Source organism: Ambystoma mexicanum, chromosome 2q (genome assembly GCF_040938575.1).
Source record: "Ambystoma mexicanum isolate Mex_15411 chromosome 2q, UKY_AmexF1_1, whole genome shotgun sequence".
In the NCBI taxonomy this organism is placed as follows: domain Eukaryota; kingdom Metazoa; phylum Chordata; class Amphibia; order Caudata; family Ambystomatidae; genus Ambystoma; species Ambystoma mexicanum.
In genome coordinates this window covers 231,108,028-231,135,649 of record NC_090924.1, presented here as the reverse complement: position 1 = coordinate 231,135,649, position 27,622 = coordinate 231,108,028, and the positions used below count along the sequence as shown (strand labels likewise).

Here is a 27,622-nt window from a genome sequence, read left to right as displayed (position 1 = left end):
AACCCTTGTTGGGTTGCAAAGGCTACTGAGGGCATTTGAAACCTTTTGTGACAATAACGATATACTGATAAACACTGCTAAAACCAAAACTGTATCCTTTGCAAAGGGGCGCAAACAAGATCTTTGTGGTGGACAAAGGGGCAGCAAACTGAGGTGGTTAATGAATTTAGGTACCTTAGCTTTTTTATTTCAGCTCAGCCAAGCATAACTGGTTCAATGACCTTCGATATGGAGAAGGCTATTGTCACGACTCGCTCCCTTTGCTCCCGTTCCCGCCACTTGGGGACATGTTTTGGGGTTTAATCCCTACTGGACATTTCCTCCGAACCTAATGCTACAGTGCTGTGATGAATTGGGAGCGCTAAAACCTTATTTTCCAAGTTACTTCCCTTCCGGATCCATTCCAGGTTTTTGGCAGCCAGCATGCTACTTTAATCAAATGACTATGCTTCCCAGAATGCTTGGCTCACTGCTTCACCTCCTCCCTTGCAGGAAAAGGTTGGGTGGAGGATAGGCAACACCTGTGGCTGCAGGTGCAGCAGGCGGCACACCTAATGGGTGTGCTTGTTAAGCAGCTTTAAAAACCTCAGTTTGCTTCAGTCAAGCGCTGGTCATCGTTGCAGTGTTTCTGTTGTGACTAGTCCCTTGTTCCTTGTTCCTGGCTTTTGTGCCTAGTTCCTAGTTCCTGTTTCTTGTTCCTCCGCCCTGGATTTCAGATTCATGTGCTTAATTGATTTCTGCTTTCTGGATTTCCTTTTCTGTCTTCCTCTGTCTGCAGGCAGGCTTTCTCTGTGCTTTACCCTTTGATGCAGCCCAATTTGCCTGTGTTTTCTGTTTCTTTGATGCTGTCCTTTGCTACTGAAAAACTTGATGCATTAGTCTTTCCTTTTTTAGATTTAGTTTCCTGCCTTTTCTCCTTGGATGGGTGGGTAAGGTTTCCTTTTGTGATATCATTTTCCCTGCTCCTGATCCTTACTTCCTATTGGGATCCATGCCATGTTTTCCATTTCACTTCTGCATTTATTTCCCATTTGATTATTTAGGTGTGGGGTGCTGTTGTAACTAGTCCCTGTGTGAATGCCTTTTGTTTTCCTCATTATTTCTTTAATCACAATTCCTACTTGCTCCTTGACTTAGGTCTTAGGTATTTAGTTATCCTCCACCCATTGCTGTTATAGCCTTCTGGGTCCCTGTTTGATCAACTGAGTTCGTGGGTTTACTGACATTCAAGTGGTCTTCCCGGTTCTCGTGAGTACTGTTTCTAAGTTCCTTATTCAGTATCATCCAGAGTGTCAGCACACAGATCCTGTCCTTGCTTGCCCTCTACGTGGGCTTAGCGCTGTCAGTATCTGTAATAGCATAGTGGGTAAGGAGTTTGCCGACTTTCCTTTCAGTCATAAGGAGGTTCTAAATGCTTACCCCACATCCCTTTTCATATATAGGTATTTTTGTTTCACTCTATCTGCACTCCTGGTTTTTAATATATATGAGTCGTGGTTCTTGTGTGCACGTTGTTTGAATCAAGGTTATTCACTGTGCAATTTTTTGCACATTTCCCTTGCCATATTCGCTGCCTTTGTACTCACCTGATTAATCCTGACAGCTATCAACTTGGCCATATAGATGAAACCTCTTAACAATAAGTATGGAACATTTATGAGGCCAATGTTGTTCGAGCTTCCTTCTATGGCATTGTGATCCATCATTTACTTGCCGACCTAGATTTTACCATCCTAGAAGGATCTTTTGGAAAAAGTCCCTATGATTGCAATGCAATTTGAGTTGCGGCTAGACTCCTTGAATGCAAGGATATTATGGAAACAAAGCTTGCTGTGCAGAAATCTGGAATTCCTAGCAGCCGCTTCCCTGTTTGATGCCTTTTCAAGAGAGACGCAAGACCCCATAGACTGGCATATTTCAAATTGCAGATTGTTATTGGACTCAAATGGTTTAAAATATGAGAGGGTAATAGCAAAAGCGGGGGCATTTAAAAAAATACTCTGGAGAGCTGATTGATGCCCGACGGGTGAGGGCGTCTTAAAATATAAAAGACTCCCTGAGTTGAGAATGGTACACAAGAGGGTAGATACCTGCGCCCCTTAGTTTGTCGAATTTCCATCTACAAAATGGTGTCACACCATTTGCGATTCAGGCTAAATACGCTTTGAACAAAAGAAAATGGATTGCTATGGAAAAAGTAGGGGTTTGCTGATAAAATCTGTCAGTTCTGTTATTTTATGTTATCCATTTTTGAACCGAAGTACAGCGCAACTGATGCCAAAAGGCATCCTGGCGCTAACAAGACTGGGAAGGCACCGCAGCCGAGCAAAAGAATCAGAAGAGTAACGTTTTTAAAGCACATCTGAATTGCAGGAGGGCCACCGTAGAACAAAGTGAAATGGGCAAGGCATTCCACAGCTTGGCAGCCCTCACCGAGAATGAGCGGGCGCCAATTCCGACAAAGTGAAATGTAGGCACCGCAATGAGAAATCGTTCCTTTGAGCGCAGCATTCAACCAGGAACATAAGGCCGGTACTTAAGCTGCAAATACTCAGACCCGACAGAATGGAAGGCCATGTGTACAAGACACAGAGATTTAAAGTGCACACATTTTACCACAGGCAGCCAGTGTAAAGTGCGCAGAACCGGAGTAATATGATCCCTAAAGGCGGAGCCAATAGCCCCTCGGGCAGCTGAGTTCTGCAAAATTTGAAGGCGTTGTGCCAAGTAGTCAGGTCGCGCAAGATATAGAGAGTTGCAGTAATCAATCCGACTAAGGTCTAGAGCTGCAACCACTGAAGCGCGAAGATGAAAGAGGATATACTGCAATACCGGTCTAAGAATCTTCAACTGAAAATGACCGGCCTGACAGACTTAGCTGATCTGAGAAGACATAGAGAGGCAGATAGTTTAACACCAATATTCTTTACAACTGGCAAAGCAACAGAGAAAGAACCAAAAGAAGAAGGCCAAAAAGACAAAGTTCAAGAGGAAGTGACAGAAGCAGAGCCAACCGGAGCAGGACGTATTGGTGTGGACAGTTTGGCACGGGCCGTTTCGGTGTGACCGCTTTGGCGCAGCTGAGATTTTGGTGCGCCCATTTTGGCACAGCCAGTTCGGCACTGGAACGTTTCGCCGACGGGATCTTTTGGTGCGAGAGATGCCGGCTGGATGCTGCAAAAAATGGCCAACCAATATATTCACAAGCAATAAACAGATACATATTCCGAAGCTCGCAAAATACATTTTCCATGCCGGCTGCATATGTCACTTGTGCACACACTAACTACAAGGTGGGTTTGGCCTTGTGGTTAAGACATCTGCCACAGAGGCTTGCATGTCCCCTGGTTCCTGGCTAAACTGAACCTTTTTTTTATTTTTCCATTAAATTAAAAATAATGGAATGTTTTGCACATTTAAAAAAAAATAAAGGTTTAGCTCAGCCACGAACCATGGCACGCTGCCAGACTGTGGGGCAGAGAACTAAACCCCAAGGCCAAACTCCTGCTGTAATTTCAATGTGCGCAAATTCCATAGTTTACCAGCGTAATTCAATATTTTACTTTTTTTTTAAAATACATATATATATATAATTATATCTTTTTTATCACATTATCGCGTTATTTATCTGGGCAGATCATGTCTTGCCTCCAGTGCCTCCAAGGCAGCAGAAGTCATACCCATGTATGGCAATGTCTATGTCCCATTCACTCACAGCAACAAAGTTTAGCTGCGTGACTTGGCACTGGATTTTAACAGGAGCACCCTATAATGCAAGAGTGAAGTCGGCAACTTCGAGCATCAAGCTGATATCCCTTCAGGGACTTTTAAATGGGGGGTGGTGCACCTTGGACAACGCCTCGGTATCTTAGGCAGTGGACAGAGTACAGTGGCTGGATAAAAGTGGGGTGAACAGGGGGTGAGAATAACTCCCAAGAAGAGTTTGGAGTAGAGACCCCATAGAGGGGGCAGAGTCATCGGGGCAGGGGTTGGGGGCCGGTTGTAGGAACCCTTCAGCGAGCTACGAGATCCAGGAACCAGTTGCCGAATTATACCGGGCCTCGAGAGCAAATCACAGTAGAGAAATAACTACATATATTTGGATAAATTTAATTCTAAAAAGAGTTAAGTAATATAATTATTTTTACAGTTTTAGTGCAGCCGGGCAAATTTATATTTAGATAAATTTAATATTAAAAAGTACATACATAATTATTTTATAGTTTACATTTACACCTTCTTTGTGTTCGATGTAATGATCTGTGTAACTATGCTGGCATCTCGCATCATGCTTTGCACTAGAAGGAACACTGTGCAGGGGGCCGCATTTCCAGCATAGGTGCACGCTAGTGCACTGTAATGATTGTGAAGCAGAACGTTTTGTCGATAAAGGGGGAGAAAGAGGGAGAACAAAGTTTAAACCAACCCACACCCACAATTATTTTCAAATGCAACACGTTAACAGTACCTGTCAACGTGCTGCATTTGAAAAGAATTATGCTTTTGAATTTGGCATGAAGGAGTTTAGACGTGGCTGCAGTCACGTCCAAACGTCCCTCACGCCAATTCGCTCGCACCTGAAAGGCTCCTGCTCCAAAATGGGCACACCAAATCGGCCGCTGCAGCGAACTGGCCACGCCGAACAGGCCCGCAGGGAAACAGTGGCACCAAAACAGGGTGTACTGAAGCCAACAACCAAAACCTCAGACTTACCCCCATTCAATTTAAGCCAATTGTCGCTCATCCAGCTCCCAAAGGCCTGCAGGCACTCTCTCAGCTGAGTGGCATGGATAGGATGGAGAAGGTCCAGCCGAACTAAAATCTGAGTATCATCAGCGTAAGAGTAGCATCTGAAGCCATGGGAGCGGATAAGAGCCACAAGAGGTTGGATGTAAATATTGAACAAAGTAGGAGAAAGAGCAGAGCTCTGAGGAACCCTGCACACCAAAGCAGAAACAGCAGACAGAAAAGGCTGCAGAGATAGCGACTGGAATGGTCAGAAAGAAAAGAGTTCTGCGAGACCAAAGTAGAAACGCTGAGACATTTAGTTCTAGAAGGCCCTTATTTACTACAAAAACGTAGGACCTTCTTTGTACCGATTATGGGAAAATTTCGTACTGCATCAGAAGACTTTTCTCCTTTTCTTTTTTATCTTTATCCTTTGTTGGTCCTTTTAAGGATGGCAGATGAAACGACTGTTGTATTAATTCATTGTGAATAAAATGATTGTTGAAAGTATGTTTTCACTATTGTTGGATTATGTGCAAGGTTTTAATATTGTAAACTTTATGCACAATAATAGTTTTTGAAGGTGTCCGGTCAAATGGTCGAAAATAAAAGATCGAATGACCATTTGATCGAAAGTCAAATGGTCGGAAAAAAAATGGTCACATTTTTTTATTTATTTATTTATATTTTTTTGTTTTGTTTGGTAAAAAATAAAAATTAATATAGAACAAGGGGGATTAGGGGGAACCCCCCTAAAAATAAAATGTAAAAAAAAAAAAAATTCGACCATTTTTTCGACCATTTGACTCTCGATTAAATGGCATTCGATCATTTGGTTTTCGACCAAATGACCTGCAACCGTTTTTGAAAAAATGAAGCAGGGCACAGAAGACAGCAAGAAGGACTTCTAAATAAGGTGCAGTGGAAGCGCAGGGATTCCTGTACACATTTAATTTCAAAACAGAACAACGTATTCAGGAGGTGAGAGCCCATTTCAGTGGCATATTCAGGAATCATATTTAGTGGATGCTCTGGGCGTTCCCAGGTAAAAGAAAGTGAAGAAAATGCACTTGCATCTCTGCCCCCCGTTGATTTGAATTAAAGGTAGATGGACACTGCATGTGGCATTTACAATTGCTTTTGGGATTGAGTGTGCAACAGCACAGAGATCCTGCTCTGCCCACATTTCTGTGCTGGATTTACATCCACGGACAACACCACTCAAAATTGCACCGAGTGAGACTGCTTATACTTGAGTATAAACTGGAGCGGCCCGTTACATGTCATTTACAAGTTTATTTCTAAAATTAGTTTTTTGGGCTTTTCACAAATGGATATTATATTTGACTCCAAGTCACTATTTAATAAGACAACAAAGAGAGAACATATTTAAACTAAACCGTATTTTGCCTATTTCCTATGGGGCCCTGTATATCTGAATCACCCCATTCCGCTGCAGAATGCTTGGCTCATATTGTTTGATCAACGCTAAAATATGGTGACCACAGGATATGGTACAGAGCTTTGGTTGTCTACTTCAGTAAAAGTGCTAAGAGCCAACCTTAGGACCTCAGAGCCTGGAGAAGTTGTCTGGCAGACTCAACCCCACTGCTAACTGAGTCAGTAACTACTACACAATTAAGTTGGCAAAGGAGACCTTGCTCTCCCATAAACTGATTTCATACCCCCATAAAGCATTCTGATGCTCAGTGGGGCATTCCAGGCTTTTGATTGGTAGGCCTTCTATTACTCTGTGCCTGCATCCGCCAAATATCCCCCTCCCTCCATCGGGCTGAGCACTTGAGGGGGATCCTAAACATGATTTTCTGGAGTGGGAAACATGAGTCTTCCACCTTCAACCATCAAAGGTGACACCTGAGGACTTTGGTTTCTGGGTAGCTTGTGGATGTCACAGAAATGGTCTGCTAATTGTACGACGTGTAGACTTCTGGTAGTGTTTTCCTAGTCCCTCCCGGGATCACAATGAAGACAGCATTTGATGGACATCATTAGAAGCATTGCCTTAGGTCCTGGGGAGACATCCAGGGAAATTAATATGGAAACCCCAGGTGGCGTGCTTGCTCCACCACCCCCAGGCAAACTTTATTTTGCTTCGTGAGTCCGTCGATTCAAGTGCAGCATGAAGAAATCAGTACTCTACTGCAGCTCAATAATCCCTTCTTTGATTTGCGATCACGCCGAGCGACCGCTGTGAATGGCTAATTGGCGTTTGTTCCCTCAGTGAACTGTCGGTTAGGAGCATGTTTTCCACTCTTATTTCCCAATGGACAAACAAGGGGCGGGAGCTACTTTCTCTGTTCTCAAAATCCCCCCATTGCCCCTCTATCCAACTTGTGGCATAGAGGGCATTGCCTGCGCAGCTGCCTGGGATGCTGCATAGTGATTCAGGATATCCGCCTCTACTCAACTATTTACTGGCTAGGTGTCGCTGGCTATTTGCTATGAGTGTGTAGCTGTGTGCGCATGTTTGTGCCCGGATATGTGTGCATGTCAATGCGTGGCTGTTTCAATGTGTGTGTCAACGAATACTTCTGTGTGTGAGTACATAGGTATGCGCATGTGTATCTGTACATGGCTTTAGCTGCTGGTGTACATATATGTGAGAGTGCATACGTCTGACTGTGGGTGCCGCATGTCTGTGAATCAGCGAATGCCTCTGCACAAAAAAATCAATGGGAGGGCATTTGTTAATTTCTGCTTCTGTAAGACTGAATGTTTGCTTGTGTATGTGCGCACACAATGGTGTGACTGTGAGGTGTGAATGCATGCGCATGCATATGATCTAAGTACATGGCATGAACAATTATAACAAGTAGAGACAATACCAACAGTTTTGACTTTTGTGAAGGCTTGGCATAGGTATTTGGCAGCCAGTACCATAATAGCACTAACTGGACATTAACGGTAGCAGCTGCAAAATGGTTCAAGTACCTGGACATATCGTAGCAGTCCCTGGCAAATGCTCATCAACACAAATCAAAACAGTTGGATTTGCTTATGCGTGTTTTTAATAGGACTCCAAAGCAAGGACATGCATAATGGGTATAAATCAAGTGGTTAAGACATTTATATTACACTAGGGGCATATTTGCAGCATCAATTGAGCCACTAACCTTTAGCAGATTGCTTTGAAATAACACTGTCAAGCACGTACATCACAATGTTTAATGTTACTTTTTGATAAAGATAGCAGCTTAACAAATGCTACATTGACAGATGCTACATTGAATCCCACAGTACTTTTATACCCTATGTGTATTGAGATCAACAGATTCAGAGACCTGGGTTCATTATACATTGCAATTATGTTTATAGATTAATTACATTTCCACTGATTTTACCTTATTTGTAAACAGGCACTGATAGTAATTTAACCATTATAAATATAAGAATTGGTGGAATTGTTTTTTTTACTAGCCAGCATTAATACCAGTGACACATAAAAGTAAATTATGGATTATTTTGTTCGAGGTTACGTGCAAAATAATAGTGAAGAATGTTTTATTGTAAATATAAAGGGAGCAATCATTAGTTTAGCAATATATTACACAAGGAAATAAAAAAAACAATTACAGGAGGAACATTCCACTAGGGTACTTTACAGTATGTAGCAGACCCACATACTTAAAAAAAAAAAAAACAGTTGTGATCTTAGATTGACTAAAGAAATATGGAACTACCGGGATCAAAATAAAGATATGACGAACAGGCGCTCAAATAAACTTATTCTTGAAATAAGTCACCATCAAGTAAGTAGGTGCTACCTCTGGAGAAGTACATGGCATGCTGCATGTCCAACAGAAGAGCTACACACTATATATAATGTGTTGTCCATTTATAAGACCCACTGTGCTTAGAATGTCTTCTATGTGTCCAAATGTTGTCAGCAATTCCGTTCAGAACCCCTTCTGTGCTCAATCAGCCTACATGCTCTGCTTCAGGAGTTGGCCGTTTTATCATTTCCATGATAGCAGCATTCAAACCAAATGAAACATCAGATCATGGTCGGGTTTCCCAACGCGGGTCATCATCACAGCTTGGCTGGATCACCACCTGGTACTTTCAAGGCTTCCCACATGGCAACAGAATAACCCTGGGCAATGAAGAGAGACATCAAGGTGCACCAATGCCATCAAAGATGTACAATGTGTAAATTTGAGGTATTTGTATATCTTACTTGTTTGATATGGATAGATGAGGTCACTTTGTAACACAGTCCCGTGAGACTGTACCTCTATGTCATACTGATCACCGACGTGAAAAGCGGGGACCACGATTATGCAAAAGCACTTGTTCGGAATAACAACGCCATGATGGTTCAGGTTTATTGGAATGCAGGAGTTAGATCTAAAAAACAAAGAAAGCATAAGAAACATGAGGTGGAGCTTGCAAAAGTATGATCTAAAAATGTAACCTAATTGAACTTTGTTTGTGCCATTGACAATAATATTAGTAATCAATAACTTTCCATTTGCCTGAGGCTGCCTGCAAAGGTCAGGGGACCAACAAGAAGCATCCAGGATCCATCTAGGGACTGCTCGTGTGACCTCTGACAAAGTTACTTCCGGATTACTTTGGGTATATTAGTGCTGTCCTTTGGGCGTCCATTCGGCCAAGCATCCAGAGCAAAGGGAAGACAGAGTTAAGGGTTGCTGCTATATCCTTTGCTATTTCATTCTGTCTTCTCTGTTAGCCCATTTGCCACAGGCTGCCACTAACATGACTCACATACAGTGCACACACACAACCTCAAATTAAACTACTAAACACTCCACTAAAACAACAAATTGTATACACCTGCATTCTTCTCAACTGCAACCCTGCACCTGCTCACACACATGAAATTAATGAACTCATTCGCACACACTCCCTAGATATACTCTTCCTTACTGAAACATTGCTTGAAGATAGACAGCACCAAGTTTATAAAAGGCTCTATGAGCGATGCACAGTGACTTGAACACCACTCACTTCTCAATGGGGAGCCAGTGAAGCCGACAAAGAAGAGGTGACATATGGGCACTAAAGGAAAGTCGAAGTGCTGCTTGGGCCGCAGCATTTTGCAGTAGCTGCAAACGGTGCAGAAGGTAAGCCGGTTGAGCGAGATAGAGAGCGTTGCAGTAATCAATACTGCTTGGCACCAGAGCAGCCACCACAGATCCATCCCTATGTCGTCCGCCCGCTTAATGCAGCAGCATTGCCAGCAGTGCTTGGAATGAAAATGAAATGCTGCCCATTTATTTGTAATTGTGAGCGGCGCTTGCCACGCGCACGTGGCAAGTGGCGCTCGCAATTAAAAGTGAACCATCAAATTAGGTTTTGGTGCTCCAGTGTGATTTTGCAAGGAAGATGGCTTCATTAGACGAACTGTTTTGCTAGCAGGTTTTCAAAGCCACATATGTCAGTGCATAAGGATTTAACAGTCCAACTTAACCAGGTACCTGTATCAAAGGGGAGGTCAGGCGAATGATTAGCGGTATGTGGTTAAAATACAAGTTTAGCAAAAGCAGAAAAGGTAAAACATGCTTCTTTATGTGGGTTGCTTGAAGCAGTCTTGCATTCTACTTTTCTAGCTGTTTCTACAAGGCGAGGGAAGATCGCAGGGCGAGAGGCAGGTTTATACTTCACCTTGGCAACACAAGATCAATTGGGTCAATGTCTGTTTTCCTAGCAGCTTTAAGGCGGTGGGTTGCTTTCAGAGGAAATGGGGTTCGAGTTGAAAAGTGGGATATATACGCCCTTGACTCCAGTTTAATTCACTTTTGTGGAGTCTTACATTTCTGCATCATTGTGAACTTGCAATTTGGTCTGTCGTTAGAGGTTTGGAGTTTCCAGCTGAGGTTTGCCAAATGCCCTGCAAAATGTGCAACACACTGATGTGACTGTGTTTCTGTGATTAATGCAGTAATGGTGCTTACTTGTCCTTTGTCTGCATGTTTGCCCTAGTTCACCAACAAGGGAAATGACGGTTAGGGTACCTGACTGTTGACACACCACATGGTCAGGAGCGCAGCAGAAGGAAGCGCAGATTGTAAAGTTGTAATTGTGCTGTGGTATGCTAATTTCACCTGCGCCATCTTGTGTCCACAGGTTTACATCCATTAGCAAATGCATGGGTGTTTCCTGTGCATTGTTGGTTTCAGGTCTGCTTTTGACACTTGTTTGTATCACATTACTAGGGTGTCTGAATGCAACCAGTGTTGTTTCTGTGTCAAGGTTTCTCCGCCTTGCATATTCCAGGAGGTTGGGTGGCAGATTGCTAACAATGTTGTGCTGATTGTTCAGCTGGGGAGGGTAGATAACTGTCCGGGGAACATCGGCATTGGCCTTGTTTGTATTTGTAGTACACCAGAAGGTTATTTGTAGGTATGCTTGTTGTTTCTACCTCAGTCTGGTCCTTTAAAATCCTATGGGTGTGACTATGGTTGAGGAAGTCCCTCTCGAGAAGGCTTGTTCCCTGGTTCCTACCGCTACATCACATCATATCCAGACATAACAGTTCACTGTGATTTTATTGTAGAAATAACAGAAATAACAGAGATATACAATTACAGAGTGCAAAACATATTGCAAGAAAAAAAATCAAAATGTCTTTTACAGTGCACATACTCCTAAACTACAAAAGGCATTAAAAAACAGCCTCTTCGTATGATGGCCTCCCCCTTCTAACCTGCACCGTGCTTTCTGCCCTCTGTTGTTCTCATACTATGTACTGTATCTTGCAATGCAACCCGTGAACATGTCCACTAACCCAGTGTAACTAAGCAAATTGTATCAACCCAGGACCACGCTCCTGTAACCCTGAAGCAAGCCTTCATACATTTTCTTACAGCGCCTCGATGCCCATGGGCTGTAGTGCGCTATACAAATCCCAAATAAATAAATAAATAAATAAATAAATAAACTCTCCTAGTCTGCCTCCCCTTTATCCCAATTTTAACCCAAATCTGTTTATTTTATTTTTTACACCTAAAACACATCCATACCATTTTCTTTCTTTATTTTGATATGTTTTCTGCTGTTAGGTATTTTTTACCCGCTCTATTATTTCTTGGAATATTTTTTCGTCTCTGTTAATGTATTCTATTTCCTGCAATATTATCACTGGATACCGATTTAACATACAGGTGGACAGCCTATGATGCCATGTTTGCTCTGTATGGAATGGGGGCTTTTATCATACAGGTAGCTGGCACGCTATATTGGTTTGTGTAATGTAGATATCTGCATCTTCGTGGTATCTGTATCTTGCGGCCAGCTACCTACGGGTTTGGTGCGCTCTACCAAATGAATAAACAAACAAACAAACAAACCGTACGTGATAGGAAGAAATATATTCAACTGGCAGCCCAAATAGAAGTAGAACATAAAGGTAATTAAATGGTTGTTTCTGGCAGCTGGTAAGGTGATATGCAGTCTTTTTGTCATTCGTTCTTAATGGAAAACTTGTCTAAATATGTCTTTGATTATAATAAAATGAGCTACACTGACATATGGCCACTACAAAGGAGTGCATGCATAGCCATGCTCTTTAATTAATGGGAAAAGGAAAAAGTAAGTCATTCAAGAAGAAAAGTGGAAGTTTTCAAGGTTAAAGGGGCAAGTCGAAGGCGTGGACCTGATGAACGGGTTAATCGGTGGTAAGGTGGTTAACGGACATGGTGAAAAATACAGATTAGCAACGGACTTCCCCTGTTACACGCTGGAAAAACGCTTAAAATGCAAAAGAAGGAGAAAGACGAAGGACCTTGAAAAGTATGATGGGGAAAAAAGGCACGGCAGAGGTGTGCTCGAGAACTCTGTTAATGTCATACTGGGGGATAGGCAAATATGCAAATATTATAAAAGGAAAACTATTCATAGTAAAGAGCACTACAAGTTTGTTAAGAGGAACTGTGAAAAAAACGTAAACACAAAGTGACTAAAAAATTAATTACAGCATATTTGTCAAGCAGATGCCTCTTCAGAGAAACATGCAACTGTTAAGGATCTGGGATTCCAGCTCTGCAACTGCTTCTATTACGTCTATTGCTGTTCCCATGTTCCTAAATTAGAATAGTTTTGAAATGTAATGTATTCAAATGGGTTTATGGTCTTTCCATTGAATATTTTGCACCGAGGGACATTTCCATAGAATTTTATGCATTGAAAAAATGTGCATCAAATGCATTTTTGTTTCTTTTTTTGGGGGGGTGGGTCCCCTAACCCCCTGTTTTTTACCCTTTAAAACCCACAACAAAAATGAATCCCTTATCCGGGATAAGTTATCCCCCAAAAACATGCATTGGATGCACATTTTTTCGATGCAAATGCATTTGATGGAAAGGTATTCGATGCAAAGCCAGATACCACTCGAATGGTAATATGAACGCAGTCGGTTGCACTGCGCTGTCTCTGTGGGCACAGCCGCCATCTTGACAGTGGATTCTGCCTTTCCAGGGATTCTCTACAGGCTGTTAAGCTCTCACCTCTGCAGAAAATACAGGTGCAGATAAAAGAGTCTCCATCTTTGGCCTCCGGGACTGGGCAATTAAACCAGGTTTTCAGAAGAACCACAGACTACATAAGCCATTCTCAATAAGGTTTACTACAGCTAAATGTACTTTGCGTGGACATCCCGAAAGCTAAAGGGAGGGCCAGAGTTCCACACCCACAATTGCTTGCGCTGTTACTTTTGGAAGGTATCTATGGATTCCAGCCTATAGTGGGATTTGTTAAGTGCAGACTTTTCACCCGTGAAGGGGCAGCATGTAGGTGGACGACTTGGAGCATCGTAAGCATGTCAAATCAAACTAGGCAAGGTCACAGATTTAAGAGGGACTAAAACAAAGATTTAAGATATTTGTGCAACGGGGCATACTTGTTAATCTTTCTAACAGTCAGCCAAATAGATTTCGAGATGGTTGTAGCCAGTGCTATGAAAGAGTGTTTGCCCAATTTACAAAAACCTGTGTGTCTATTCTGAACAGGTTTAGAGGTGCGGAACAAGGGTCACGCGTGGGCACAGCCTATATGGGTTTTAGCAGCGAATATTGGTCGTCTCTGGCGGAAATAATTATGTGCCATGCACAATCCCTTAAATATAATACCATGCACTACTGGTGGTAGACAGTGCGGTTGGTTTACGAGCTGGTGAGGTGCGCACTTGGCTCATTCATTTCAGTAGGGCCCTAGTGGTGGCAAAGTGAATATCCCTTGCCTATGTCATTGCATACACAGGATGTCCTAGTTTGATTGACTTGCAAACATTCCATCTGAATGATATAAAAGCATTTGCCAGAGTTACCTGATAGAGAACAGAGAAAGAATGCAACAGCTTCTTGAGCTGACTCAGTTGAGCGAAACATGTGCCAACAATCTTGTTTGCATTAGGTATTCAAGTTAATTTTCTATCCATATCATGCCAAGATTTCAGACCTGACTGACTGGTTCTGAGAAATAGCCCTAAGTGCAGTGTGACAGACTGGTGTTCTACATATCAGAGGATTTGTATGATGTACCCTGCCTAACCCGAGGGGTGCTTGGGGAGGTGGAATTTGAAAGGCCTGGAACCACCACCGGCCAGTGAGCTATGGAGTGGATCCTCTTCTCTCTCCAACAGCAACATGAGCAAGTAGTAGGGGTTTATAACATGCATACCCTGGACGATGCTGGACTTTCCCTAAGGAAGCTAGATCAGGAATGCCATGCCTCTGGCCGAGGAAACTGCGCCGTGTGGATCTAAAGCATTATACGTTTACATTATTGCTTATTCAAGTGAAGCTCATCCACTGATCCTCAGAGCAGGCAAGAATGACAGGCAAGGAAGAAACATGCATCGATCAGTGAGCTGGGATTTGTGCAAGCAGCGCTACCTTTGCTCATAAAATTCAGGGTGTACGTGTCACTAGGCATGTCTGGCAAAGAGGGTACCAAGATGGTTTACCAGCCCCTTGTAGATGCAATCTGCCCCCCTAGGAGTCCAAAGGTGTTGACAGGTGATTTCACTCGGAGTTATGTGCAGAGCCAATCCCACATTCCAACTAATAACACTAATCAAATGCAAAACAGCTGTAGCCTGGCCCCCAGGGTGGAGAAAGAGACCCATACAATGCAGGAGGAGGCCTAGGTTAGTGTGGCTATTTGGAATAGTGCAGCATCGAGACGGGGAGTGGGGGAGTGGCCGGACTTGCAGAGGAGCTTGGAGGTGCAGAGGAGGCAGAAGACATAGGAGAAGTTAGAGGTTGGAAGTGAGAAAGTGCTTGACAGAAGATGACAGGTTTGAAGCACATGAAGAGGAGGTGGGGAAGCCAAAGAGGTTGGAGAAGGTGGGGAAAGTGGGGAATAGGAGGGGAGAAGAGGGGTGAAGGAGAGCTGGAAGGAGAAGCTGAAAGAGAGGAAGGGGAGAGAACAAGTGAAAAGTCGTGAGGAGAAGTGAATCTATGTTGGAGATGAGGAGCGTAGCTAAGTTAAAAGAGGAGAAGATGGGAGAGTGAATTCAGATATCGGAGGCCAGATCCCAATAAGTGGAATATGGAGTTAGATCTGTGGAAGAGAAAGTGAAGGGGAGACTTGTAGGGGAGACGAGTGGAGGATCACTTGGAGACCCAGAAAGAGTGACAGTGATGGCAATACCGAACTCCAGTCCTGGGCTTTACTTTTACTTTATTTGACTTGAGTTTGTTTTATTCAATTGAAGTGACCAAAGACTAAAGCTACCAGAATGCACCTGATTGAACATGTAAAGCCTGAAAATGGGGGCATTGTGCCCCTGATGGCATGGAGTCCTCGGGTGACCGTACCTGAAGGGCTTTAGACTGTAAGTGGCTTTCCGCTGATAGTACACTGTTCATTCAAAAGATTGCCCAAAACAGCGAGATGCGACATAAGGTCTGACTCAGGCTTGCCTTCTTCGAGCAAAGAAAGATCTGCGGATTTTTTAAAGCAGATGAAATGTCCACCTCAGTTAGTGAATTATTGATGAAAAAACAGACTTTTTTTATCTTGGACTTAATTATGCTGACAAGAGCAGGAATTCTAGGCTATCGTGAAGGTCTGGACTTTGAAATTAGCTAATCAAATTCCATATGGGAAACAGGAGATAAAGCAAAAGGTTTGTAAGGATTTGGCATTTGATAACCAGAGGTAACCCAAATTACCTTGACTGGAATTGGAAAATGAGGGGCCAGCTAAAAAAAGAGATCCGTATTATTGCACACAGTAGTTGTAATGATGGTGTTTCAGCTCCTAATCGAACTTAAATCGTCCAACACTTTTAAAAGTTCTCTGAAATGTCATCTGCTGGTAATTTTTTGACACAAATTCAAAAAGGCACTCTTTGTTTGAAAGATATTTTTTTCATATATAGGGAAACGGCTGACTTACGTAATAGCCAAGATGAGGTTTTGGTGATCAGCAACTTACATTGGAAATTACAAATATGACAAATCTTGTCAACAAATGTTTTAGCATCCCAAGGTTGTCTATTCAACACTCCCTGGTTTGGCTGGAATGTGCGCAAGTATTACACATTTTGGGCATACAACTATCAAAGGAGATAGCAAATCATTTGCCTTGCAAGGATGTCGATTCACCAACATGCCAGGGGTAGCAGAAGTGACATCACACACCTAACGACATCACAGGAAGTGATGTCATAGGCCATCTGACCTGGAGAGTGTCAGTTCCTCTTTAACCCTGGTGACAACACCAGAAGTGGCTTGCGGGCATAAAAAAAGTACATACATATAAGCATTGTTAAATACCAAATAGGGACTAAAGCAAACAAGAATAATTTAGATACCAAGCACATTTTTATAAGGGTGCTGCATTCATATGCCATGGATGGGGTCATGATATGATAGATCCACTAGAATCAATATAGGGCAAGGCTCTGCCATAGATATGCCACTTCAACATTGTATGGGCAGTTACTTCCATATTATACCAGTTACAGGTGAATGTCAGGTATTGTCATTATATGATAAGTAGAGCCCCTACTTTGCCAGTTGCTGCGATATAACAGTATCCAAAAATCCAATAGATGCAAGTCCCCCACAATGCACCGGAGCATTCATGCACTATACATAGCACACATTTAAAGACAATTATCATTCGAACTGTTGTTACTCGTTTACCAACCTCGGAAGAAAGAAAAGCTGAGTTGGCCTTTTCGGGATTCAAACCTGCAACCTGCAGATCACAAATAAATCGCAGCAGCGAGCACCCAAACCATTGAGCTATCTTACAATAAGAAAACATGTCAAAACTGGCTGCACAATTTATGCTAGACTGATTCCTTTTTCTCCTACCTCTCCTACCCGAACAGACTTGCCGCAATTCTGTCTATTGTGATGTCGAGACTGGGCTATGCCACCTCCCTATACCTAGTATAGTATAACAAACTCCAAAGAGCGCAAAATTGCTCCTTGCCTTGGGTCAAAGAGACCACATCTCACCAACTCTACGGACCCTCCACTGGCTCCCAGTCGGACAAAGGGCCAGCTTCAAGACCCTATGCATCACTCACCGAGCAGTGCACAAGACCAGCCCACTGTACTTACAAGAAAAGATAAAACCCTACCTCTCACCTCGCACCCTAAGATCAAGCACTGCCCTGCTTCTAGTGATTCCAAGCACTAACTCTGGTAGGATTGGATGATCCGCCTTCTCAACCTTGGCCCCATTTCTGTGGAACTCACTCCCCCCCAACTAATATGACGTTCTGCAAAGCTCTATACATGTGGCTCTTTCCGTAATGTCGCCCACGACCATCTGAGATGATTGAGCCTTGCAACCCTATGATTAATGCTCAATGAGATCCTGAGCATTGACGCCACTGAATATGCGTATTAAGTCACTATTATGCAAATGCTTGCTTGGAATCCGGAATAGCAAACTCCTTAGATCATAACTCCACCCAAACACTCACCTCCCATATCCCTATGCTTACTCTCTACTCTACACCAACACACAACAAGAGTGCAGCTACACCCCTCGATCAATTTCGGCCTAGCTGCTCACATACGAACATGACCCCATGTACACCTCATCATTCTAATAAAACGCAGCTACATCCCATGACAAACCGACCTAGCTGCACAAATAAGTGGCCTACACAGGCCTAACGCAGCCAGAACCCAGTCTTGGTGTCCACCCTCCAGACTGCACACATTCAACTGATATCAATACCACCACACCTAATGCTCGGATGCAGCTACCATCAGGCAATTGCATCAGCTGCACACATAACTGGTGCACCCAAGCACCCTTTGACTCCTTACTCTCTAAACTGACCTGAACTACGGTCCCTGAGGACGTTCAACCAACCAGCGCTTTGAGGTCATACCAATGATATATAGAGCGCTATATAAATGCCAAATAACATAACATAGACAAATAATAACACTCATGTTTGCTGTAGGCTTAAGATTGCACAGTAAAAAATGCCATGCCCCAGTAAGACATACCTAAATGGGTTGCACCAAAATGCCAATCTAACCATGTAATAACACTTATCATACTTACTTTATCATAGATGCCCAGAAAAATACAGACTGGCTGCACCCAAATGCCAGTCTAGCCAGGTAATTGTACTGAACATGATTGCTTTATCAGAGATGCTTAGTACACAATGCCAAGCCACAGTAAGAATTTGCTAGACTAGCTGCACCAAAATGCTAGTCTAGCCAAATAATTACACTTATGATGCTTACTTCATTATATAAGCCCACAAAATATGTTATGACACAGTAAGAAAAGGCTGTACTGGCTGCACCCACATGCCAGGCTAGGCAGGTAATAACACATATCATGCTTACCTTATTATAGCTGGCCAGTAAAAATGTCATGCTACAGTAAGAATTGATTAGACTGGCTGTACCAAATGCCATTAATACATATCATGCCTGCTTTATCATTGATGACCTTTATGTATTAGTGCACCCCTCTCCTACCCCACCCTTCTCAAATGTCCCCTCTGATTCCCACTCGCCTTCTCCAAAACCCAAAATCAATTCCTTGGCCCAGTATTACCTCAACGTCTCTCTTCCTCGTCCCAGTACTTATGTATGAGGCAAGGTGCTTCATAGGCAAGTACTAGGATGAGGAAGAGTGGGACTAGGAGTAATAAAGATTACGGGTAAGTAATCCAGGTATTTAACACAAGCATGCACATTCACACACCACTTGCTCATTTACACATGCACTCATTCACCGTTTCCTCACACATGCACGTTGAGCCACCCAAACTTCATGTACTCATTCACACATATTACATGATATATACACACACGTACTACACACACGTACATTACATCACCTAGTGACCCCCAAATGATGTCCCTGCTGCTGGGTGGAGGGTCCTTGTGGACTGGGAGTGGGGTGCCCTTGGGCAAGACATGGTATCCTCCTTTTCCCTAGTGACAACCAACCCAACCCTTGTCCAACCTTTATGGGTTTTTATAAGCGAGCTCTCCTCATTTCTCTACAATTGACACTCTACAGTACTGGGACGAAGAAGAGGTAACTAAGAACAATGAAGACTATGCTCTTTGACCACACTAGTACTGGGACGAGGAAGATGCCAGCTAAGAGCAGTGAAGGTCAGACATTTCCCTTTAATTGTGGTCAGACAAAGCTGGTTAATCATCCACACCTGCAGCCTGTCAAGGGGCTGCATATGTATACATGGAGCACTGCCCAACGGCAAAGGGGAACGACAGGAGAAGGACCAGGAGGCCAGTGTATGCAGCAAAGATCCCTACAATGTGGCGTGGGAGTTGGGACTCCCTGGAGCAGATTGAAGAACATGAAGTGAGTCGTGCGGGGAGGCTGCCCCTTTCCTTTCTGCTCAAAGTGCTCATTCCCCTGTGGTGGAGAACCACCCCAGGAGTGTCTAAGGGGCAGGAACTGGAGCCCTGACACTAAAGGCAGAAGTCTGTGTGATCCACGTTGCAGCACAAACTCTTATAGCGACCAGTGAGTTTCTGGTGAATTAGAAACTCGGTGCGCGCGTGTGTGAACTCTTTATTCCTGAATACTTTGTATCGGAGTGGTCACATGCTTTGGATTAGCACATTTTTGAAAGTCTTCAATCCTTTCATTTTCAAATAAAAAACAGGGGAGTGGTCACATGTGACAAGAAACACGTTGTCGAAAGACTCTGAACATTGATCCATTGAACTGAAGTGAAATGATCAAATATTGAACTATGGATGAAGTGAAAATTAACCATAAGCAAGATGTATAATTACTGAATACCGAACTGTATAATTATTGAATACTGAACTGAATCGAAACCTTGCTACCGAACAGAATTAAAACCTTTTGAACCCAAAAAGGGGAAAGAAACTAGAAATACAAGCAAACCATTATATATATTGAATTACTAAACAAACCACAGTATTTTGAAAGCTAATGTGGCTTCAAGGAATATACAAATAAGACACTGAAGCCTGATGAACAGTGACATTTCAACCTGAGTGAAAGCTGCAAATTATCTGAACAAATATTTTTAAAAAACATTACCTGAACTATGGAGAAAAGGATATTTTGTGTTTCTTTTTTGAACTCTATATCTTGAAACTTGGGGAAGGGAACCCTGAGCCCTGACCAGGAGCATTTCATTTCAAGGTTGTTTGAATTGCATGACTTGGAACTTGGGGAAGGGTACTCAAGTCCTAACTTGATGGTAGGAGACCCTGAGACCTGAATAAGATTCTTGCATCCTCAATCCAAGATAGGGCATTTTTAGACTTTTCTTTGTGGAACTGTTTTATGTTTGGGGAAGGGAGCAAAAAGAAAGCTGCGAGCTGAAAGAAGCTCAGAACTTTATGTTGGACACTTTTGTTTCATTGCTGACATCCCTACACTTTGTATAGATTAGTTGTGAGGGCAAGCATAGGTTTTGGACACTGACGTTCCTTAGTTTTATTTAGGAATGGAAATAGCATAGGGCAAGTTAGGCCTTATTCCATCCTGACATTTAAGTTAATAAAATTGATTGTTTTTAATTTGGAATCTGCTGTCTGTGTCCTTCTTCATGATGCCTTCACAGTAATCAAATGCTTTCTCAGTTCGCTGAGGGCTGTAGCAAACAATTTTCCAACATGCAACGTTTCAATAATCATATGCTTTCTCTTTGGTCCGGGCTTTAATATCTCATTTCGTAACAGGCAGCAGTCAGTTCAGTACTCAAATGCTTTCTGATTGTGCTGTGGTGTTTAACACTAAGTTTTCCAATATGAAATGCTTCTTTGATCAAATGCTTTCTCAGTGTTCTGTGGGTGTAACTTTCCTAAAATGCAACATTTCATAAATCAAATATTTTCTCTGTTTGCTGTGAGCTTGAACAGGGACATAAATTCACCAAAATGCCAGGGGTAGCAGAAGAGAAATCACATGACCCTAGGCATCTGATGACATCACAGGAAGTAATGTCATTTGACTCCACCCCGAAGTGACATTATGGGAAGTGATGGAATATAACCTTTTACTCCTTGACGAAACAGGAAGTGGAATCACATAGCATTGTTCCTAAGCATGCTATGAAAAATATGAATACAATATCACTGTAATTTGATAAACATTTCATACAAGAAAGGATCACCATATGTATCGGCAGAAAAAAACATGCTATAACTGCAACTTGCAAAAAGCAAAATACATAGTCCTAAATGGATGCTTATTCTACTCTAAATGCTTTTTGTAGTATTTTGTCTGCATTGTGAATTTGAGGTGTTTAAGAACAGACTAAATCAGTGATTCACCCCCTGAAGTGTGCCTGAATAAAACCTGTAATGAGTCTAGCAATTATTGTATGGAATTCCAAAAAGACAAATTATTTGTTATTCCTATTCTTTGTTATTTAGGGTCACTGCTCAAAGTGTTACACTTGTGGAACCCCCTGTTTTTTAAGAAGCCTGAACAAGAAAGCCAGCCACTCTAGAAACAAAGAGCCACATGGCATTGGCCACAGCCCATTAGCTTCAATTTGTAAATAAAAAAATAAATAAAAACAACATTTTATTTCCTTTTTTTTAGGGGTAGCAAGGGAGACCTCGGGGTCGCAAGTGTGCCCCCTGGTAACCCTTAAATGACGTACCTGAGCTTGAACTCTCAATTTCCCAAGTTGCAGCATTTCAGTAATCAAATATGTTCTCAGTTCATTCTGTTCACACCCCTGTCCCTAGTTTGGAGCTTCACGTTTGGTGGCCAGGGACTGGCACACGGTCATTTTTCCTCATTCTTGCAAGAGAAGATGTCAGCACTGGACATAACCTGAGTCCTATGTACTCACACAACATTCCTTGTAGTAATCCCTTTGCCTTCACAGCTCACTTGATCCATCTACTCGTAATAGACAAATCTCTTTCTGTACAAGGTTTCCTCAAGGACTTAGGCTTGGCCTCCATGCCAGAGGTATAAGAACAATCTCTTTCTGTACATAGTTTCATCAAGGGTGCAGGCATGGCCTCTATGCCACAAGTATAATAAAATCTCTTTCTGTACATAGTTTCCTCAAAGGAGTAGATATGGCCTCCATGCCAAAGGTGAAAGGCAACTGATCCTTCCTCCAGTGACCATTTTGAATCTCTGCTCACTCTGTGGGATGGGTTATTGGAGCGGGCAGAAAGACTCAGGAGTTGCTTCTCGAGTTGTTGTGCATGAAACGTCACATATCTTCCCTCTTAACTCTCTCGTCTCCTGGCTTTTCCCTAGGGTGAAGAGGATAGGAAAGAGTGCTCTAATTTAAATCTACATGTTTGTTAACTGAAAGTTGGCATCCAAAAAATCAGTTTTTCAGCTACTTCTCATTTGGATCTGATAGGAGAGAACACCTGGATGCGCCTCATGCGTAGCTTGTTCTTTGCCTTTGTGTCCTCAAATAAGGACTCAAAGTAAGTAGAATTTATTCAGAGGAGTACACAGGACAGAAGATGGGGCATTGCAGACATTTTCCAAGTAACCTTCTTTCCTTCAATCTCAAAAGTTACCAGGGCCTTGGGATAGCTCATTCTGTATGTGAACAGAGAACGACTTTCTTCCCAGGTTTTTTTCCACAGATCACGTTTCGTTACAATCAGCCGTTCCAAATCTGGTCATTGTCTCCTTCAAATCATCTTTCTATGCCCTGGTAGGCCCCTTTCCTCAAAAGAGGTGCTACCTTGCTGACTCGTTACTTGCAATTCTACTTTTCTGTGTCAACATGATCCTCTCTCCTTCCCCCTTCTTTCCAGCTCTTTGTAGGGAGGGACAACCGAGCATACCACTTTCCCCTGCCTACAATGCCCTGCTCTTTGCAGGGGACAGATCACCCCTTGCACCTCCCAATCCATGTCTCTTGCCCCTTAGATCCCCATCAAAGCCCTTTCACTTACTCCACCTGGGGCATACCATTTGCCACATAGTGCTTTCTGCCACACTTGTGAACGCTTCCCTAAGCAGTGCTACCGTATATTAATGGATTGTTTATTAGTAAGCAAATGATTAACCCCCATTTGTAAGATATGCTTATAATAATGAGGATAATATTTACTTTTGTAAAGAATGCAGATCGCCTAATTCGTAGAACTACATTTGAAAAAAACAACAGATTCCCATATTCCCCCGGTTTTAGTCATTGAGGCACGAAAGCCTTGTTTACTGACTGATTCTAACATTATGTGTTGTTAAGTTATGTACTTTGACCAGGGTGTTGTAATTCTCGCTGAAATTTTAGGTGGAGCTAAAATTCCCAGGGTCAAACTGTGGATTATCAAGGAAAGTCTTTCCAAGAAACAGGTATCAACACAGAGATAACTCGGGGTCGCCTTCCCTTCCTAAGTGCAAAGGTTCTCGCCAGTCTGCAGAAAATCTGTTTGATAAACAAGGTGATGGTATTTATGCCTTGTCCCCGTTTTCCTAGATTCATCCTCTAGTGTCCAGGGGCACTGCCATGAGAAGGGGCCTGAATCTCTGCAGGTCGTCTAGACACACTGGTGTGTTTGATATATACTGATGCGTACATGTTTCAAAGTTCTTGGCTTCAGTGTTACTCCTGGGTATTCGAGTAGGTAACGCAGGTGACCCTTGAGGCACAGGTAGTCTTCTATCTGATTTTGGAGGTTTCTTCTGGCAGTCCAACCCATAGCTGGTGATTGTTACCCTGCCTGCAGAAATTCAGAGATGACATTAATGGCATATACTACCATGTGCCTGGCGCTGTATTGCCAGTCTCTGTATATGGGTGGGTAGGGACTCCATGAATTGTGCCAGGATAATAACCTCCAGGACCTTATTAGCATCACTGGTGCTTTTCCACTTATGGGCCAGATCCTTAAGCCAGTAGTACATATACATGCGAGGTTCAAGATGCGACTGAATCTTCTGGTGGTAGGTCTGTTGGTCCTCCCCTGATCATTCTAATATCACTTTCTTGATCCAAGTATAAGGTAATTTCCCAATATGAATGGTATTTTGGTAAGACCCTTGCATTCATCAGTGAATAAGAAACTGACATAGTGCCCCAATCTTTGCCCCAACCTGCTGGCACTTCTGTGAACTCTTATGAAGTTGATTAAAAAGGCCACAGGATCCTCATTTCCTGTGTATTTCCCAAGTATGAGGTGGGGGCATTGCTTAAAGTGGGCCGGGGCCTGCTGGGGCCGGGCCCCGGCAGTCTCCAAAAAGTGGGGCTGAACCGGGGCCCTGCCGGGGCCCCGTCCTACCGCAACATTGGCGGGATGCATTATCCCGTTGCGGCCGCAGCCGCGACGGGAGATGCGCCTGCAATGAAGTCAGGCAAGCTGACAGAAGTGGCAGCCAGTCACAGCGACGCTGTGACTGGCTGCCACTTCCGTCAGTCATAGTAACTGCTTTTGGTGACCCCTCGCGCGAGAGGTCACCAGAGGCAGTTAATGTCCCTTTGTTTCCCCCAGGTCGCCGAGGCGTCTTTAACCCTCGGCGAACCTGGGGATTCCTCGACATATTTCGAGGTTTATAAAAGATGGCTTTGAAAGTACACAAAATCATCTTTTATAAAGCTTTGCTGACGGACAATTTTGTCCGTAGTCAAAGCTTTATAAAAGATGGCTTGAATTGTGTACTTTCAAAGCCATCTTTTATAAACCTGAAATGTTTAAAAAAGATTGCCTGAAAACTAGGCAAACCGTAGGGTATACACACAAATATATATATACACGTTATATATTTGTGTGCGTACCTTACTATAGTTTGTGTACTTTTCAAGCCATCCTTTCTAAACGTAGAAATATGTTACATATTTCTATGTTTAGAAAAGATGGCTTGCAAAGTACACAAACCATAGTAAGGTACGCACACAAATATATAACATGTATATATATTTGTGGGTATACCCTACGATTTGCGTACTTTTTAGGCCACGCCCCTCCCACAAGCCACGCCCCCAAATGAGGCCCCCCCTCGATTTCTTACCCCACTTAAAGCCCTGGGTGGGGGTATTTGGGTGTACCTGTGATAGTGGTATGGCTTCCTTGAGTTGAGTGATAACGGCTGTTGGCATTCTTGGGCAACAATTATTTCTCGCTGTGGGTCTTTAAGGCTGCCGGTGCAACTCTCCGCTCTGCAGGTAAGGTTTGAATGAGACACCCCTTGTCAGTTGAAGTCTTGACTGGATTCCCTATACTTGTGCATTGTGGTAAATCGGTAGGGAACTGATCTGGGAGGGTGCCCGTTATATCCCCTCTCTCAAGTCCCTTCATTAGAGGTTCTGGATTCCTTGGCTGTCCATTAGCCTTTCTTGGGATCTGAACAGTAATTTGCTTGTCCCTATAACTCATCTTCTGGATCAGAGCATACCTGAAAAAAACAGATACCTCCTGTATACCTTTGGTCTAATTCTCCTCATTATCTGTAGGTAATTGAGGTTGTTTGTATTGGAAGGGGGCCATTTCAGCCATCTAAAATGTCTCTCTTCATGGGGTTGTCTCTTATTCTCAAAACCCAGATATGATTTTCCATAGTGGGTGGGATCTCTAAGTCAAGTCCAATGAATCCCACTTATTCAACCACATGGAACAGACTGGTGGCCTTTATATAGATATGACAGACTCAGAACTGTAAGTTAAACGTATCTTCATAAGTGAATGAACAAAAGGGTGGCTTAGGAGGTGGTTTGGTTCTTGTCGCCGAGACGTTACTGTTCAATCAGGTCCTCTAATAAGAGTTAGAGGTTTTAACAGGTCACTGTAAGCTTTCATACTCTATCTCTCAACATATCATGCATCAGTTCTCAAAGGTTTGTTCTCTCTGCTGTCGGACTTAATACTCAATTTCCCAACATGGAGAAGTTCAGTAGACAAATGCTTTCTTAGTATTCTCTCTGGACGATTTATCAATAGCTTTCCAATATGCCATGTTTGAATAATGAAATGTTTTCTCAGTTTGCTATGGGCTTTAGCACTCTGTATCTCAACATACAGCCTTCCCATAATGGGGTACCTTAAATTACCATGTCTTTGAGAGTGGTTTCGGTCAGCCGGGCATGCACCAGATCTCTCCCTGGCTGTACCTGGGTTCCTCCTCGGCATAGGTACAAGATCTACATGGCCGGTCAAAGACAGCTGACAATCTTTCCAGTGAGATTTTGGAATCCTCAACTGGACTTCAGGAGGGGGGTCAAATGGCCCCAGAAAACAGAAAAGGAAGACAGACTCCAGAGTTGGTTCCCAGCAAAGACACATTCCGTTTGATTTATTTGTCACAGTATCAGGGTCGGACTGGGACAAGAAATAGGCCTGGTCACCCAAAAAAAAGTGGCCCACCCTTTGCCTCAAAAAAGTGTCTCACCCCTTGCCTCACGACCCTTGACCTCTGATGACATCACCAGTAGTGATGTCATTTGACCCCACCGCAAAGTGACATCCCGGGAAGCGATAAAACGCAATCTTTAACCCCTTGACAAAACAGGAAGTGGCATCAAATGGCATTGTTCCTAAGTACACTACGAAAAATATTGTTATGATTTCACTAATTTGATATAGATTTCATACAAGAATGGATCATCATATGTATCATTAATATTGGTGTGTATAGATCCATATTGTCAAATTACTGTGAATCCAAGCAGACGTCCAAGGCCAAATGATAATATGTTATTTTATAGCACTTACGCTTGAGCTCTTTATTATGGAACAAATATGCATACAATATCACCCAACATGTTGTTGGTACTCATTTATCGACCTAAGAAGGACGAAAGGCTTTTTGAAAAAAGAAAAAAAAAATGAAAAAAAAGTACTTTTTTCAATTCTTTTTTTCCAAACTGGCCCAGGCGTGGCCAGAAACCGGCCTCCACCCTCCAGGGACGATTTCAGCCCGGCCACGGGCTGAAAGGCCGAGGGGCCAATCCAACCCTGATAACAGTGAGATCAAAGAGGTGTTTGCAGATGATTGCATGGCGCTATATTCGACACAACTATACATGATTGTTAATGACATAGCAAGAGTCTTGTCCAAGCTGGCATGGATCGAAGTTGTGAACAATGAGTCTGCAGAAAGCCTTAACAACTGTTAAATGAGAATCAGACTCACCAGTCTTTGCACAGAAATCATTGCAGGCCAGACCCCCATGCACAGCCAGGACCCTCCAAAACACGGAGGGCTGTGGTCTGCCCAGGGACCAGGACCACCATCAGGAATATTGGAGGCTGGGTTGAGGAGGAAAGTTATGTTATGTTAATGTGATTGTATACTGTACCAAAACTCCACCGTAACAGTTTCAGAACACCTATGCTTGTCCATGGAGTTCCATACTCTGCCCCTTGCCCCAGGAAAGTGAGCAGGAAAGGTGTAGAAAGACAACACACAATGATTCCTGATTATTGTCCAGCAGACATCATAGTAGTGGGGCTTTATGGGGCAAGGCCAGACC

The 27,622-nt window shown here is 43.0% G+C and overlaps 1 protein-coding gene across 3 annotated transcripts in view; it reads right to left on the bottom strand.

The window, feature by feature from the left end:
• The window catches only part of IL4R (interleukin 4 receptor), a 318,820-nt gene that overhangs the window by 91,814 nt on the left and 199,384 nt on the right, over window positions 1–27,622 (bottom strand). For all 3 annotated transcript variants that reach the window (XM_069647185.1, XM_069647187.1, XM_069647186.1), the window contains one exon: window positions 8,927–9,096. In XM_069647185.1, coding sequence (XP_069503286.1) covers window positions 8,927–9,096 — 170 coding nt within the window. The remainder of the gene's footprint in view (window positions 1–8,926; window positions 9,097–27,622) is intronic.